The sequence below is a fragment of the Ctenopharyngodon idella genome, chromosome 20 (genome assembly GCF_019924925.1).
Source record: "Ctenopharyngodon idella isolate HZGC_01 chromosome 20, HZGC01, whole genome shotgun sequence".
Lineage (NCBI taxonomy): Eukaryota > Metazoa > Chordata > Actinopteri > Cypriniformes > Xenocyprididae > Ctenopharyngodon > Ctenopharyngodon idella.
Window position 1 is genome coordinate 4,177,346 of NC_067239.1, and position 14,007 is coordinate 4,191,352.

The 14,007-nt window shown below is 37.3% G+C and overlaps 1 protein-coding gene across 1 annotated transcript in view; it reads right to left on the reverse strand.

Moving 5' to 3' along the window:
- dab1a (DAB adaptor protein 1a) overlaps nt 1-14,007 on the reverse strand; it is a 262,859-nt gene continuing 248,852 nt past the window's right edge. Inside the window, 4 exon segments of the mRNA XM_051875803.1 lie at nt 1-2,223; nt 2,226-2,262; nt 9,588-9,665; nt 12,490-12,614. Of these exon segments, the coding sequence (XP_051731763.1) occupies nt 2,189-2,223; nt 2,226-2,262; nt 9,588-9,665; nt 12,490-12,614 (275 nt within the window). The 3' untranslated portion in view covers nt 1-2,188.

Genomic DNA, 14,007 nt, shown 5'->3' on the forward strand with positions numbered 1-14,007 from the left:
AACATTTTGGGATGTGTTTATTGGTAACAGTATTACATGGTGAGTTACGTAAATCAAGAGAAAAGAAAAAATGCTCTAAAAATCCACTGTAGAATGTCATTATCATCAAGATAAAAATAATGTGTCCTTTTACATTACCAAACCATTAGCTGAGGTAAAGGCAAAATAGAAATGTTCTGAAATTGTAAGGACTCCCATTCACCTTGATTTTCACCCTCGTCTTCTTAACGCTCAAAATTTAGATCTTGAAGGTCCAAAACTGCTTTTATTTGAAATTAAAATGGGACTCTGGCCATAAAATAGGAGGAAGTTGTCGTCACAGTAATGGAATGCTCTAATCTTTTCAGATGCAATGAAAACAGATGCCATTCATGGTGATTTTCTCTGATTGGAGGTTGGATTACAGACAGATATTCTGGTGTGTTTTAATGTGATCAGACGGCCCTAAAGTCAACATGAAACAGCCTTCACAACCCTTTTTAGTCTTAATGCAACACATTTCTGAGTAAAACAGAATATTCAACAAATAGGGGGCATGAATTCTCTTTAGGAATTGAGTGAATTGTAAAAAGTCGGATTGGAGCCAATAGTAACAATATTTTTAAAATCTAGTTTACCAGCATTAATGTCAATATATCTGCTGTTTTGGTTATGTTACTCAAAAAGGAAGCTTAACACTTTGATGAAAGAAGAAGAAGACATTTTCTCTTTGGAATAACATACACTGATAAATGTGCAGAAAGGTGAATTAAAAAAGTAAACAGAGTCCATTTTGATGTCCTATTGACTTTAAGGTCTGTGAATGTGTGTCTGCATGAACATGTATGCATATGTTTTTGTGTACATGCGTATTTGAGATTGCTGCATTGACATACACGTTGAGAGAAGCTCTGGTCTTCCTCTATCACAGTTACCAGCTTCATCTTGACAACAAACCAAAAGAAATCACATAAATATGACACCGTCTATTTACCACTGGACCCTTTCAGCCATTAAAATACATAATAACAGTCTCTCGGGGTTTGTTTCAGGCCACTTAAAAAGACAGTCTCCACATCCAGCTGAAATCAAAAGACTGAGAAAGCAACGTAAACTGCTTGGGAGTTTGGGACACATCATGTTTAATATTGCTTGGGTTTCATGAGGAGTTTGCATCACTAAGGCCAGCCTATTTTATGGCACCGAAGTCCACAGGATGGAATGAACACTGTTATAATCAGAACCATTATTATCATCATCATTATTATTTGTCATCGTCATTGTCGTCATTATTATCAATAATAATAATTATTATTATTATTTACAAAATGAGTTTGGCAAACCAACGATCAGATTTTAAAGCCATGTTTACCCCTAAAACACATCTAAAGTTGACTTCAAGGGCTCCACTTGACTTATAAAATAAAAATCCATTTCAACATTGTGTGTTTTTGTTTTTTCTCATTAGTATTGTACAAAAGCTATAGAGAAGGAACAGTTCGATCACATGTTTTTGCAATGTTCGTACCCTCGAGTCCCCCAGTCAGATTCAGCTGCTCCTAAATCTTGAGATTTGGCAAAAGTCGCTCCTCGTGTCTGTTCTCCATCCGAGACAGAAAGTGAGTTGTTGTTATTTTTTTAGCTCTGCATAGCTTTCTAGCAGCAGAATCTCAAATACGTGGGCGAGGAATAAAAACCAAACAAACCCAAAAGGATGATTCGCGTAAGTCACAGATGGATCCGCTCTGTGATGGATTACGGCGGGTCGGATGCATGATCGGGGGTCCGACAGGCACCTCTCGAGAGTTTCCCGTAATGCGGTCTCTAAAGAGAGTCAGACGAGCGGAAACTGGAAGTAGGACGAAGAGCATGAATGAAGCTGCAGAGCTGGGCTCATAAGGCTATGAGGGGTGTTGTAAGGTTGAAATCACCCACAATGCCCTGCTGTCATGTGCAGAAAACACAGTGAGAAAGAAACAAAGTGGTATGGAGAGAGTCTGTCCCTCTCGATCCTTGCGGAGGGAGTAACGGAGGAAGTCGTGAGGGGGACGGGGCGGCTCTAGAGAGATGGCTGCTTGGAGAAGTGGACCATTGAGGCTGGAGTGACCGCGCTCATACAAACACACACACACCACACACACACACACCACACACACAGGGCAGAGAGTTGATCTCCAGTGTTTTGGTCTCCTGCTCCCCCCAGCGCTGATCACGTCTGTGCAGAGTTCCCATGATCCTTCACTTCTTCCCCTTGTTGATCTGGGCATAAAGAGGGTCCTTCCCCTGAACACAAATAGAGCAGGGTTACTGAAATATAAATGACCAATCTCTCAGATGGGGAACCACGTTTGCCCCTGCTGGTAGTAGTTGTATAACTACATTATCTGGACACAAAAAAAATCTTTTTTCACTAAAGGCCATTCAAAAATTAGCTGTGTATTCTGTGTTTTTTTTTCTTAAGTGAATAAAATTTATTTAATTTATAATAGATGTTAAGTCAGAGACCACTTTTTTGAGGGCTTTTAAAAGTGTACATTTTTATTCTTTACAGAAATACTTTTTTAATGAGGTCTGACACACCTCCTCATGTTTATAGATATATATTATATAAATATAAAAATACATCCAATAGATATAGAATACAATAGATACTTATCAGATTTGGGTCTATACGGACTATATATATATGTGTGTGTGTGTGTGTGTGCGTGTGCGTGCGTATTTTTGTTTAACAACATATTTATTGTTAAAATTGTATTATATTTTACATGTTTTGCCAGTGACCATTTTTTGAGGGCTATTAAAATTGTATTACCATACCATACAGTACTGGAAACATTACTATTTTTATTGTTTTTTAAATTAGTCTCTTATGCTCATCAAGCCTGCATTTATTTGATCAAAAATACAGAAAAAAACATAGATAATATTAGAATTTAAAAATAATGGTTTTCTCTTTTAATATACTTTAACCCAGATCACAATTGAAATTGTCAGTCAGTGTGTCACATCTGTCTGCATGTGTCACATATGAGGGAGAAAAATCTGATCAGATATGGGCAATATGACTGTGTGATAAATCAAACAAGCATTTCCTCCAAATCAACACCAGGTGGCAACAGAGGTCTTTTTGAAAACCACAACATTCACAAACGTACACCCTGACACCAAAAGCTACACCACAGCAGCTGCTCAACAGATAAATTGCTGCACAAAAGACTGTAAACAGTGTCAAAATCTGTGACTAAAACTGACCAGCCTTGTCTTCAACCTCCAATGGACATGCTCTCAGAACCACCTCATATATGTTTTTAATCTTTATATTCAATAATTGCAGACTGGCTGCATCAGAACTACCCACTTCATGAGCATAAAACCCTGTGAATTCCCTTGTCATAAAAAAGGTTATTTAAAAAAGATCATCAAGAAGCAAAGGAAGGCTTAGATAAGGTACAACAGAGCTTCCAGTCAGTGTGTGTCCAGACTGCGGCCTTAAGAACCCTAGAGTCTGAAATCAGAACCTCTGAATCAGAATGCACTCAGTAATTATCACTCACTTACAGAACTTTCCTCCCACCGTGGGTGCTTGAACGGACACATGGGGCGAGAGATGACAGGATAAGTGTTTTAGAGAGCAGAAATGAGAATGAGAGAAAGAGTCAGAAGATAGAATGAATGGAACAGAAAAAAAAAAGAGCTGAAAAAGAGGAAAGCCAAGTGAAAGGGAGTGTGGGAGGAGGTACATAAAGAGGGGAAGGAAGAAATGGATGACTAAGTAGGTGAGAGGTAGAGCAAGGGAAATAGATTAGTCAACCCTGCTGAGTGAAAGAGCTAGAGAAAATGAAAGAAATGGAAAAAAGACTGTGTTGACATGTCTACTTTTTATAAGCAAAGTCTCTCTTGGTAACGTGTTAGGGGCCGTTCACATATCGCATCTAAAAACACGTGGAAAGTGCGGCAGCGCCGCTTCTCCTCCTTTCCAAAGCGCTTGCGCTCCCGTGGCGTCTGTCGTTGCTATGGTTGCTCCACGACGATGAGGAAGTTTCAGCAAAGGATAAATTGATTTCTAGCCTTTGCATTAGCTTTACTACTAGATATATTTATGGAGGTGAGATATAAAAACCACCCTGTACAGCTATAATCAACTGTTTGGCTGAACTTTTGATGTTTTGTTACGGAAAGGTCAAAGCTGATTGGTTGGTTCTTGTCACATGACCTGCCATCGCTTTCATTATGAGCACGCCTGTTGCGCGCCTACATTTGAATTAACGAATATGAGCGTGCAAAAGAAGCAATATGTGAACGGTTCGTTCGTTTGTCATAATGCATAAAGATGACAAACGAACGAACGACAAGGAAGAACTAAAAATGAACATACAGTACACAAGAGTATATACAACCAGGAGTTGGTTGTTAGTTCTTTTTCCAGTGATATTCTTCTAAGTTTTTTCTCTTTTGTAATGTCTCTCAGACATCTCTCTTTCTACAGTCTTTCTTCAAATCTCCCTCTTGCTCACCCTCTCTCCTCCCCCATCATGATTGGACATGCCCCTACTGCTGATTGTCTAAATGTTTGTTGTGCTACTCGGTCCAATCCACTTTCAACAGCACTTCTCAGAAATCGCTTACCGTGCCTTTAATGGGGAAAGACTGAAATTGCCAAAATTGTCGATCAAAGTTACATTCCAATAACACATTTCAAATCGGGAATAAAATTAGTAGCCTAAATTGTGCTTTTTCTGTTCCATTCACTGAATAAAAAATAAAAAAGGTAATTGCGACTTTTATCTCACAATTCTGACTTTGTTTCTCGCAATTGCAAGTTTACTGACTTTTTTCTCAGAATTGTGTGATATAAACTCACAATTGTGAGTTATAAAGTAAGAATTGCGAGTTATAAAGTCAGAATTGCGATATATAAAGTCAGAATTGTGATATGCAATTCTAAGAAAAATGTCTTTTCCCCTCAGAATTAGACTTTATAACTCACAATTGGGAGTTTATATCTCAATTCTGAGAAAAGAAGTCAGAATTGCAAGAAAAAAAGTCTCGCATAATCGCATATCTCACAAATCTGACTTTCTCGCAATTGTCAGTTTATATCTCACAATTCGGATATTATAATTCGCAATTTTGATTTTATTTCTGGGAACTGTGAGTTTATATCTCGCAATTCTGACATTATAACTCGCAACTGCGTGATGTAACCTCGTAATTGTGAGAAAAAAAAGTCTGATTTGTGAGATAATAAGTGAAAATTACCTTTTTTATTTTTTTTATTTAGTGTCAGAAACAAGCTTCCATAGACGCTCTTACAGAATCTTACAGATACATATTCCATTCATCTTATTTCCAGTTGTGTATTTCAGCTTAGCACCTTTAGCAAAATGAAGTTTGATAGACAAGTAATTGCAGTTGTCAAATCCACCACCTACAGTTCCAACCGCACTGTTCTCTGACATAAAGTCATTAATAATCGCTGTAGTTGGTTGCTCCTTTAAAATCTGTGCTTTTTTCCTGTCCTTTCCATAGATGTGTGTGTATGAGAGCAATTTATTCATTGACATTTGACTTACTTTCAAAATAGAGTATAATTATTGAAAATACATTTTTTTGTAGCAAAATGCAATGTAACCTACTTGTTTTTTAGTGAGATCTGGCAACACTGCTATTGGCTCATAAGCCAACAGAAGGTCACTGTCAGCGAGAACACTTGCCGTTCCTGATCACTGCCGTGCAGACAGTACAGAGCAACATCATCCTCAGTCAACCTGTACTATAATCCTACATTGGCAATGACTGCCAACCGCACAATACCCATGCAGCCATACTGCTTCAAGCACAGTAAACAGAGTATTACTATGGACAGATCAGCTCATTATGTGCTCTGTAACTATGATCAGAGACAATATGAACAAAGGACAAATCAACACCAAAGGGAGTTATTCTCTATATCAGTGCGCACTGTTTCTGAACTCCCTGAAACGTGACATTTCCGAAACACACTCGAAGCGGTTGACCAATCACAACACACTGGTTCAACCGATTAATTAGAGCACACTGCGCTTTTCAGAAGGAGGGGCTTCATAGAGACAGGAACTAAACAGGGCGTTACTGACAGACTGGGAAGGGAGGTGCTGCAACAATGTCAAATATGTGAAAAATGTGTTTTTTTTTTTAACATTCAGTCATGAAAACCTATTCTAATAGTCCCCAAAAACAAAACCAAGACTTTGTAAAAGGGCATAATATGGCCTCTTTAAGAACTCTGACAGGAACCTTTGATAAAACCTCTCAAGAATTCTGTAAGATGTTTTAAAATCACATCCAAATGTTGGTAAGATTTTACCTACTAAACCAGGAACATGTTTTCCTTTATTCTACAGTAATGGACAGACACATCTGTTCTACAGTCTGTGTGTTTATAGGGGGTGTGCGTAGGTGTGTTAATATTTCAGTGGGGATCAGTGCTTCATTCATCATTAGGCAGGTAGAGATGAGGCTGCTACATCAGTCTTCCTACAGTCAGAGAAACAAGCCTCTGGCTCCCAGAGCCCTTCATTAATGATTCATCCTGATGAGCTCATGTCTCCTCCAGACAGGTACCACAGAGCGATCGCTCACTTTCTCTCATCCACACACAGGCCATTTTGATTTTGGAAGCCCAAATTTTAAAAATAAATCAAGGTGCTACTTTGTTTCATGTGACCCCAAAAAGTATTTGGACACTATTAGGGGTGTGATGGTCCATAAACACGGCGGTTCGGTACATACCTCGGTATTGAAGTCACGGTTCAGTACGGGTTCGGTACAGCAGCAGCAAGAAAACTAAACATAAGATTGCTGCTTTTTTCATTTTTATTAAACAGTGGTTTATTGAACAAATTGTGTCTAGACAATAGATTCAATTATAATTAACATTTTCTTAAGGATAAAAATTCTGTAAATTATATACGTAGGGAGCCCTTTCTTGCACATTACTGTAATATTAAAGGTTACAATTAACAACAGAGCCCAAACTATTAAATTCAGTTGCTTATTTTTAGATATAATAATCAACACTATATAATGGATGTACAGTATAAGCTAATATAGTGCATATATTTAGTGAAATGCTTCCCTCTAGAGTTGATTTCTCTAGTGAACTAACATGCTGTGTACACTAATTGACTTGCCTGAGGTAAATGTAATGCTACGTGAGATATTACTCTCAAACTGATTTATTGATGTCTTTCTGTGGTTGAAACTGCAGTTCTTTTTCTGCACTTTTTTTCCTGTTGTGGTGGTTAGCAATCAGTGTTGCATTACCGCATGCGCCCCCTTCTGGATTGGAGTGTGAATTGCCTGTGACTGACTGTATTCGTCATCTGACTGTACGTGCCGAACAGTGATGCCGTGATGGTTCAGGATGAATACATGTACCGTTACACCCATAATATATATATATATATATATATATATATATATATATACATACACATTTTTTTTTTTTAGATAAAAACCGCTTGATGTTTTTAGTACACACTTTTTTTATATTATTTTAGCAGTCTTGTCTTTTATTTGCATGTCTTTTGTTTGGGGCTATCATTCATGCAGTTCATTTAAGTTTAAGTTGTTGTTGTTTTAAGTTGTGTAATATGTTGCAATTCTAAAGTTACCGGCCAACTGGCTCAGTGTTAATTTAGTATTACATAACCTGTAGTCAGATAAACAGAAAAAGAATGGCATTTTGCTCGTTTGTTCATTAAAAAAGCCACTAAATAAAAGAGCAGAGGTTGTTTATAGTTATTCCTCCTCTGTGTTTAAAGCACCAGCATTATTTTATGCTTTTAGTCGCAATGACAGAAATCAAAGATAAAAAATGATCTATATGTAGCAGTTTGTGTGTCAGACCTTGTTTTACTTCGGTTCAGATCAGTTCTGTATGTTGTGTGCTTTGCTGTGATGAGTGACAGTATAAAACATTCATGACCTCATTTTGTATATCAGGATATGACACGACACAGATACTTAGATGTGGATCACTCATGATGTTCATGGGTATGCCATGCAATACCGCTGTTTAAAAAATAAGTTCAAAAGCATTAATACTCACACACATCAGGAAGCTTTATGGGATTAAAGGGACACACACGCACAAACTCACTCATACTCTGTCATAAACAATACAAAATTACACCATAAAAGCATATAAACCATATTCCCATGAGATGCATACCAGCGTAAGAGTGATTGCAGCAGCAGGCAGGGACGGCGAGATGAGAAACGGAGAGAGAGAAAGAGAGAGAGAGAGAGAAACTGAAGGCAGAGAATAAGGCCACATTCACACAGTAGCAGAATACACTTGCCAGTCCTGTTTGGAGTGCTAAATACAGTTACGCTGATACAAAGAAAATTTGACTGAAAAGAAAATTACTAAATGTATTTTTAGGCTGTCAAGATTATGACTTTAAAATGTAATAAAATTGAATCTTTCATTCTGCTTTCTAAAGTCAGAAGTCCATAAATAATTTTTCCACAATTATTTTATGCTATTAACAGTTATTATGGAAGCTTGATTCTGCCACGGAATTAAAAAAAAAAAAAGTAATTGTAGTGTTTTATCTCACAATTCTGACTTTATCTCAATTTAGTTTATAACTCGCAATTCTGAGATAAATGTCCGAATTGTGAGATCAAAATTTTCAACTGCGGAAAGACAAAATAAATAAATAAATAAATAAAACAGCTTGAGAATAATATCTCACTTAGCATTACATTTACCTCAGGCAAGTCATTTAGTGTCCACAGCATGTTCTTTTTCATGTTTTTTTTTTTTTTTTTTTTTTTTTGTAATTTATTTATTTTTCAGTCTGTGGCTGAAATAAGCTTCCGTACATAGTTTTTAACTTTAAGAAAATTTTGATGAATAAAAAGTTTACTTATTTGAGTCATTTTTTAAATATAAATAAATAAATAAATAATACAATTTAAAAAAAATGACATGCATACAGTCAATATTGTCTGTAAAGCTGCTTTGTAACAATATTTGTGATTATTGGTGTTTATTAAAAAGACAATTATTAATTATTTTGAAATATTTATAATATCACTCTTAATATTTAGCTGCCTTTATAGTAAGGGAGTCCCTCGCAAGTGGATTATCATATTTAAGGGTTCTAGACATCATAAAATGGTTGAAATGTTCTAGTTCAGAATGAAAATGAACACTACAAGACACAATGCAAGCTACAAAACACAACAAGCCTTGATATATACTGTCATTAAACTATGGTTACCATATAACTTGGGTTACAGACATTAATCAAGATCTCATAGGTTCATGAGACAGGTTCACAAACAGGACAAATCAAGAGTCACACCTGTTAGTACACTGACTGTGTGAACGCAGCCTAAGAGAGTTGGAGAGTAAAAAAAGTGTAAAGTATAAAGAGAAAAAAGAAAGAGCACCACAACACACGGCCACGATGTGTGGGTCTATGTAATGGTGGTGAGGACGGGTGAAGGCGTGCTGACGTGACGTCATGGTTGGAGCAGGCCGACACGTGGAAGAGGGGAAAAAAAGAGGACAGATACCTACCCTGACCTGCCGCTATCTAGCTACCGACCTGAGGACTGTCCGTCTCTGAGCTCTCAGGCTCTGCTTGAGGCTCACTCGCACCCGGAGACTGCTGGGAGTCTCCAGCCTGGAGAAAGAGAGAGGAGCATGGAAAGAGAAGAATGGAAGGGGATAGGAATAGATTTGGGGAAAAGACATAAGTGACAGGAAATAAGCTTTTATAAAGCAGCAGGGAAAAGAAATGCATAGTAAATCCAATAGTTCACATAGTTTTTTCCTGCAACGGTAAGAACAGAAGCATAGGCAGTGCTGTAAATTTGCAAAAAAGAGAAAATATCCATCCATCCATCCATCCATCCATCCATCCATGCACCCATTCATGCATCCATCCATCCATCCATCTATGCATCCATCCATCCATCTATCCATCTATCCATGCACCCATTCATGCATCCATCCATCCATTAATCTATCCATCCATCTTCCATCCATGCATTCACCCACCCATCCATGCATTCACCTATCCATCCATGCATCTATCCATCCATCCATCCATGCATTCACCCATCCATCCATCCATCCATTCATCCATTCATGCATCCATCTATCCATTAATCCATCCATCCATCTTCCATCCATGCATTCATTCACCCATCCATCCATCCATCCATCCATGCAACCATTCATGCATCCATCCATCAATCCATCCATCCATCTTCCATCAATGCATTCACCCATCCATCCATCCATCCATCCATATTAGTCCATCTTCGTCCACCCCCACACTGATGTATTCATGAGTTCTCACACACATGTACCCATTACCGGAGCTGTAAAAACCCCACTGTTAAAAAGGATACTGTATTGTGTTCTCACATGAAAGGCTTCGGACTAAAGCATTTTGGATTTTTATGAATATTCCCTCTGGAGCTGCACTCTTAACACCTCATCACGATGTATGTGGGTGTGTAGTGAGTGAGTGAGTGAGTGAGTGTGGCCCACAATGCCATTTCAGTAGAGAGAGACACACACAAGGACTAATTAAACTTTTTGTTCAGCTGAAATATGAAAGAAAGGAGAAAGAGCACTAGTCGGGTTTCCATGGCATTTTCTGATGAGTCATATCTGATAGAGATCAGGAGAGAGAGAGTGTGTCTATGAAATACAGTGGACGTCACCACTGATGTGTTTTCACTGCATTTCAAGCGACCTTTAAAAGGACAGTTCACCCAAAATGAAATTTTCGTCATCGTTTACTTACTCACACGTCATTACATAAAAGCACCATAAAATAGCTAGGCCATATGACGTGTTTGTTATTTCAATGCATCTTCTGAAGCCATATTGCAGATTCATTGTTATTTATAATGTAAACTACTGTGACTGAATCACTGACTTGAACTTGATAACTGGATTAGTTCAATTCGTGAATGAATCATTTAAATCAGTTTTGTGAACTGTGAAAAAAATCTGATGTCCATGAACTGAAAATCACTACTTGAACTCTCATGAACATTTTAGTTCATATCCCAAAGCTAACATGGTTTCCAAAGACTGAATACAGCAGACAGGCCATACAAACCTCTTTTATGAGAAGGAAAATAGTTTAATAATGTACTGGTCACTCTCACTACATTTACAATAATTTCAGGGTGCAAAAAGGATACAAAAGCAACATAAAAGAGGTTTATATGGCCAGTCTGCTGTATCAAAGACTGTAGATATAGAAAGATGGTTCATTCCTATTAGTTATGAATGGGAGAAACTGTAACGTGCAATATGGCGGAATAGGTCCTGCCTTCTAAGTAAAAGAGCCAATCGCTGATTGAAAAAGTAATTGTGTCACTGCAGCTGCTGTTAGAAGCTTAGGACTGCACATGTACACTGGCTAGCTTAGCCTGAAAAATAAGCTGTTTTAATGCTATTTGAGCATAAGAAACAACTTTTAATGGGACAGTTCATGTCAGATTTTGTTGCTGATTTGAAATATGTTATTTAATTGTGAGTTCGCCAAGCAGTTTTTGAGATTTCAGGATTCCCCCATTCAAATAGATAGGACTTGGTCTTGGATGCCTGAAATAGCTGCCTGGAGGAGTTGCAAATATGGCCGCAGAGTGAACAGACTTTCCTTGAAAGGGACTCTGGCTGTATTCAGTCTTTGGAAACCATGTTAGCTTTGTGATATGAACCAACTAAAATAAAAAAAAAAATTAAAAAAAAAAGTAATTTTTTTTTACGTAATTAGTCTAAAAATTGGTGGTAATCATCTTTTTTGAGGTGCTACATTCTTTATGAGATAATAATGCACATGATTAAACATAAATATTAAAATCAGTAGGGGAGATTCAGGCTCTATTTTAATACTTCAGTTTTCATCAGGATATGTAATATGTATTTATATTTTAACAATATTAATCATGTAATTCTGCAATGTGTATGATATCTGCAATTAATTAAGGTCATAATGACCATCTTGATAGTTCTACAAGCTCATTTAACACCTTAATGGGCCCAATAGTGGCTCAGGCAGGGTAGAGGACCCTAAAAAGAATCCAACCTATAAGACAATGGCTCATTTCCAAGGCGATACATCAACATATCTTTATAAAGCAGAAGACTAGTTTATGGCTCAATTTTTCCTGCTGTATCCTCAAACAGAAGTTGGTGCTGATAGAAGAAACTAAACTTAAACTTTAGGTTTTGATTCTGATAGTATTTTGTGTAATAATAGAATATGTGGGATCAGATCTGATATTGACGAATTGGAATTTTGACGTCCACAAAAATACTTAATATACATTTTGCCATATACACACATATAAATGTCAACCTAAAATCTTGATATTGATTAAAAAAAAATCCATGTACAAATTCTGTGTCAAGTACCAAAGTTTAAATGTTGTTTAACCCTTAAAACTACATTTCCCACAATCCTGTTCAACAGTACTTACAGCATCCTCCTCCCCGCTTCGACTAGGGCTGCCCTCTGCCTCACCAAAAGAGTCATCGGTGGGCGGGTCACTGGCGTGGGATGAGGACTTTGATGGAGAACTCTGCCGGGGGGCCGGGGTGGGTGCTGTAGAGAGGGAGGATGAAGGAGTTATGGTTAGTAACAGGCCAGACAGAGTAAATCTTACACTTGTTTATTGCATTAGCTGATTTAAAGTGTCTGATGTCTTGTTGGGCGACGCTAAGAAGGTACAAATATGTTTTTCACCCGCTGGGAGAATAACTAAATATCTGCTGCAGTCTGACAGGAAGGGCACTGAAATTTTCACACTTACATTAAAGACGAGGCTCATTTGTGATCAATTATACATGAAAACAATGTTCCTTCAGCAAACCGTTTGCTCTCACAGCTTAATGTAGCAACGCTTGACAGTAGTTGCATTCAGCCGTTTTTTTTTTTTTTTTGTACTCAAATATGTTAAGCGTTAGTTCTCGTTTAAAGTTTACAATGGGCCTTTTTCTACTTGGTCTCATGAGAAAAAAAACATGACTATGTATCCAATTTATTTTTCAACACGTATGTAAGCTATTTCCTGTAAATGTGAAAGATGCCATAACTAGAAGAATAACAAAGTGAAGTGAATGGTAAAACTTTGTGTACACACCAGCCAGTTTATGATAATAAATTAAAATAATATGATGACAAATACCATTTTGCAACATCAAGCAGCATACAGGTACAAACAGCTAAAATAACTAGAAGCGTCTTGCACATTTAAACTAAAAATGACCTACCCTTTTTTTATGTTAAACATAAAGTAGATATGCTTTTCCAAATCCTAAAATGCATTTCTGCAGCTACAAATTGTTGCAGTTTCCATTTGAAATGTCTACGGGGTGGCACTAAAAACACTATGACTTTTACTCTCATTGAAACAAATCCAAACAAGAAGGTTATCGGTTAATGGCTTAAATATAAGTCTGTATCTTGCACTAAATCAACAAATAGCTTCTGAAGACTTGGAATAGTTGTCCGCAACAGATTTTTTATTTTTATTTTATGTGATATAATAATTTGTAGTTCTATTTTAGCTCTAGCATGATGCTAGCAATATGCCCAGCTCCCTGGCAACCCACACTCACAAAATGTATATTGTGAGTATATAAGTTTTGTACAAAAGATTAACATGACATCACGTGTTAGTCAATGAGTTGAATCAACTCCACAGCAACTACATAAATGTATCCACTAACCATTCAGTTTCATTCTAAAAGTTGTAACTTCTTCCTGAGTCTCTCCATCAGTGTCCGACTCCGGTTTGAACAATGTAAGGCTGAACACCGTTACTGACAATCCTCATTTTGGCTGCGTGAGATTCTCCAGTTTTGTTGTTGTTGAGCAACTGAAGCGCGAGCTGTTAAAGCTCCACCCTCTTCTGGAAAGGGGGCTGAGAGCAGCAGCTCATTTGCATTTAAATGGAAACACACAAAAATGACGTGTTTTTGCTCACACCCAAATA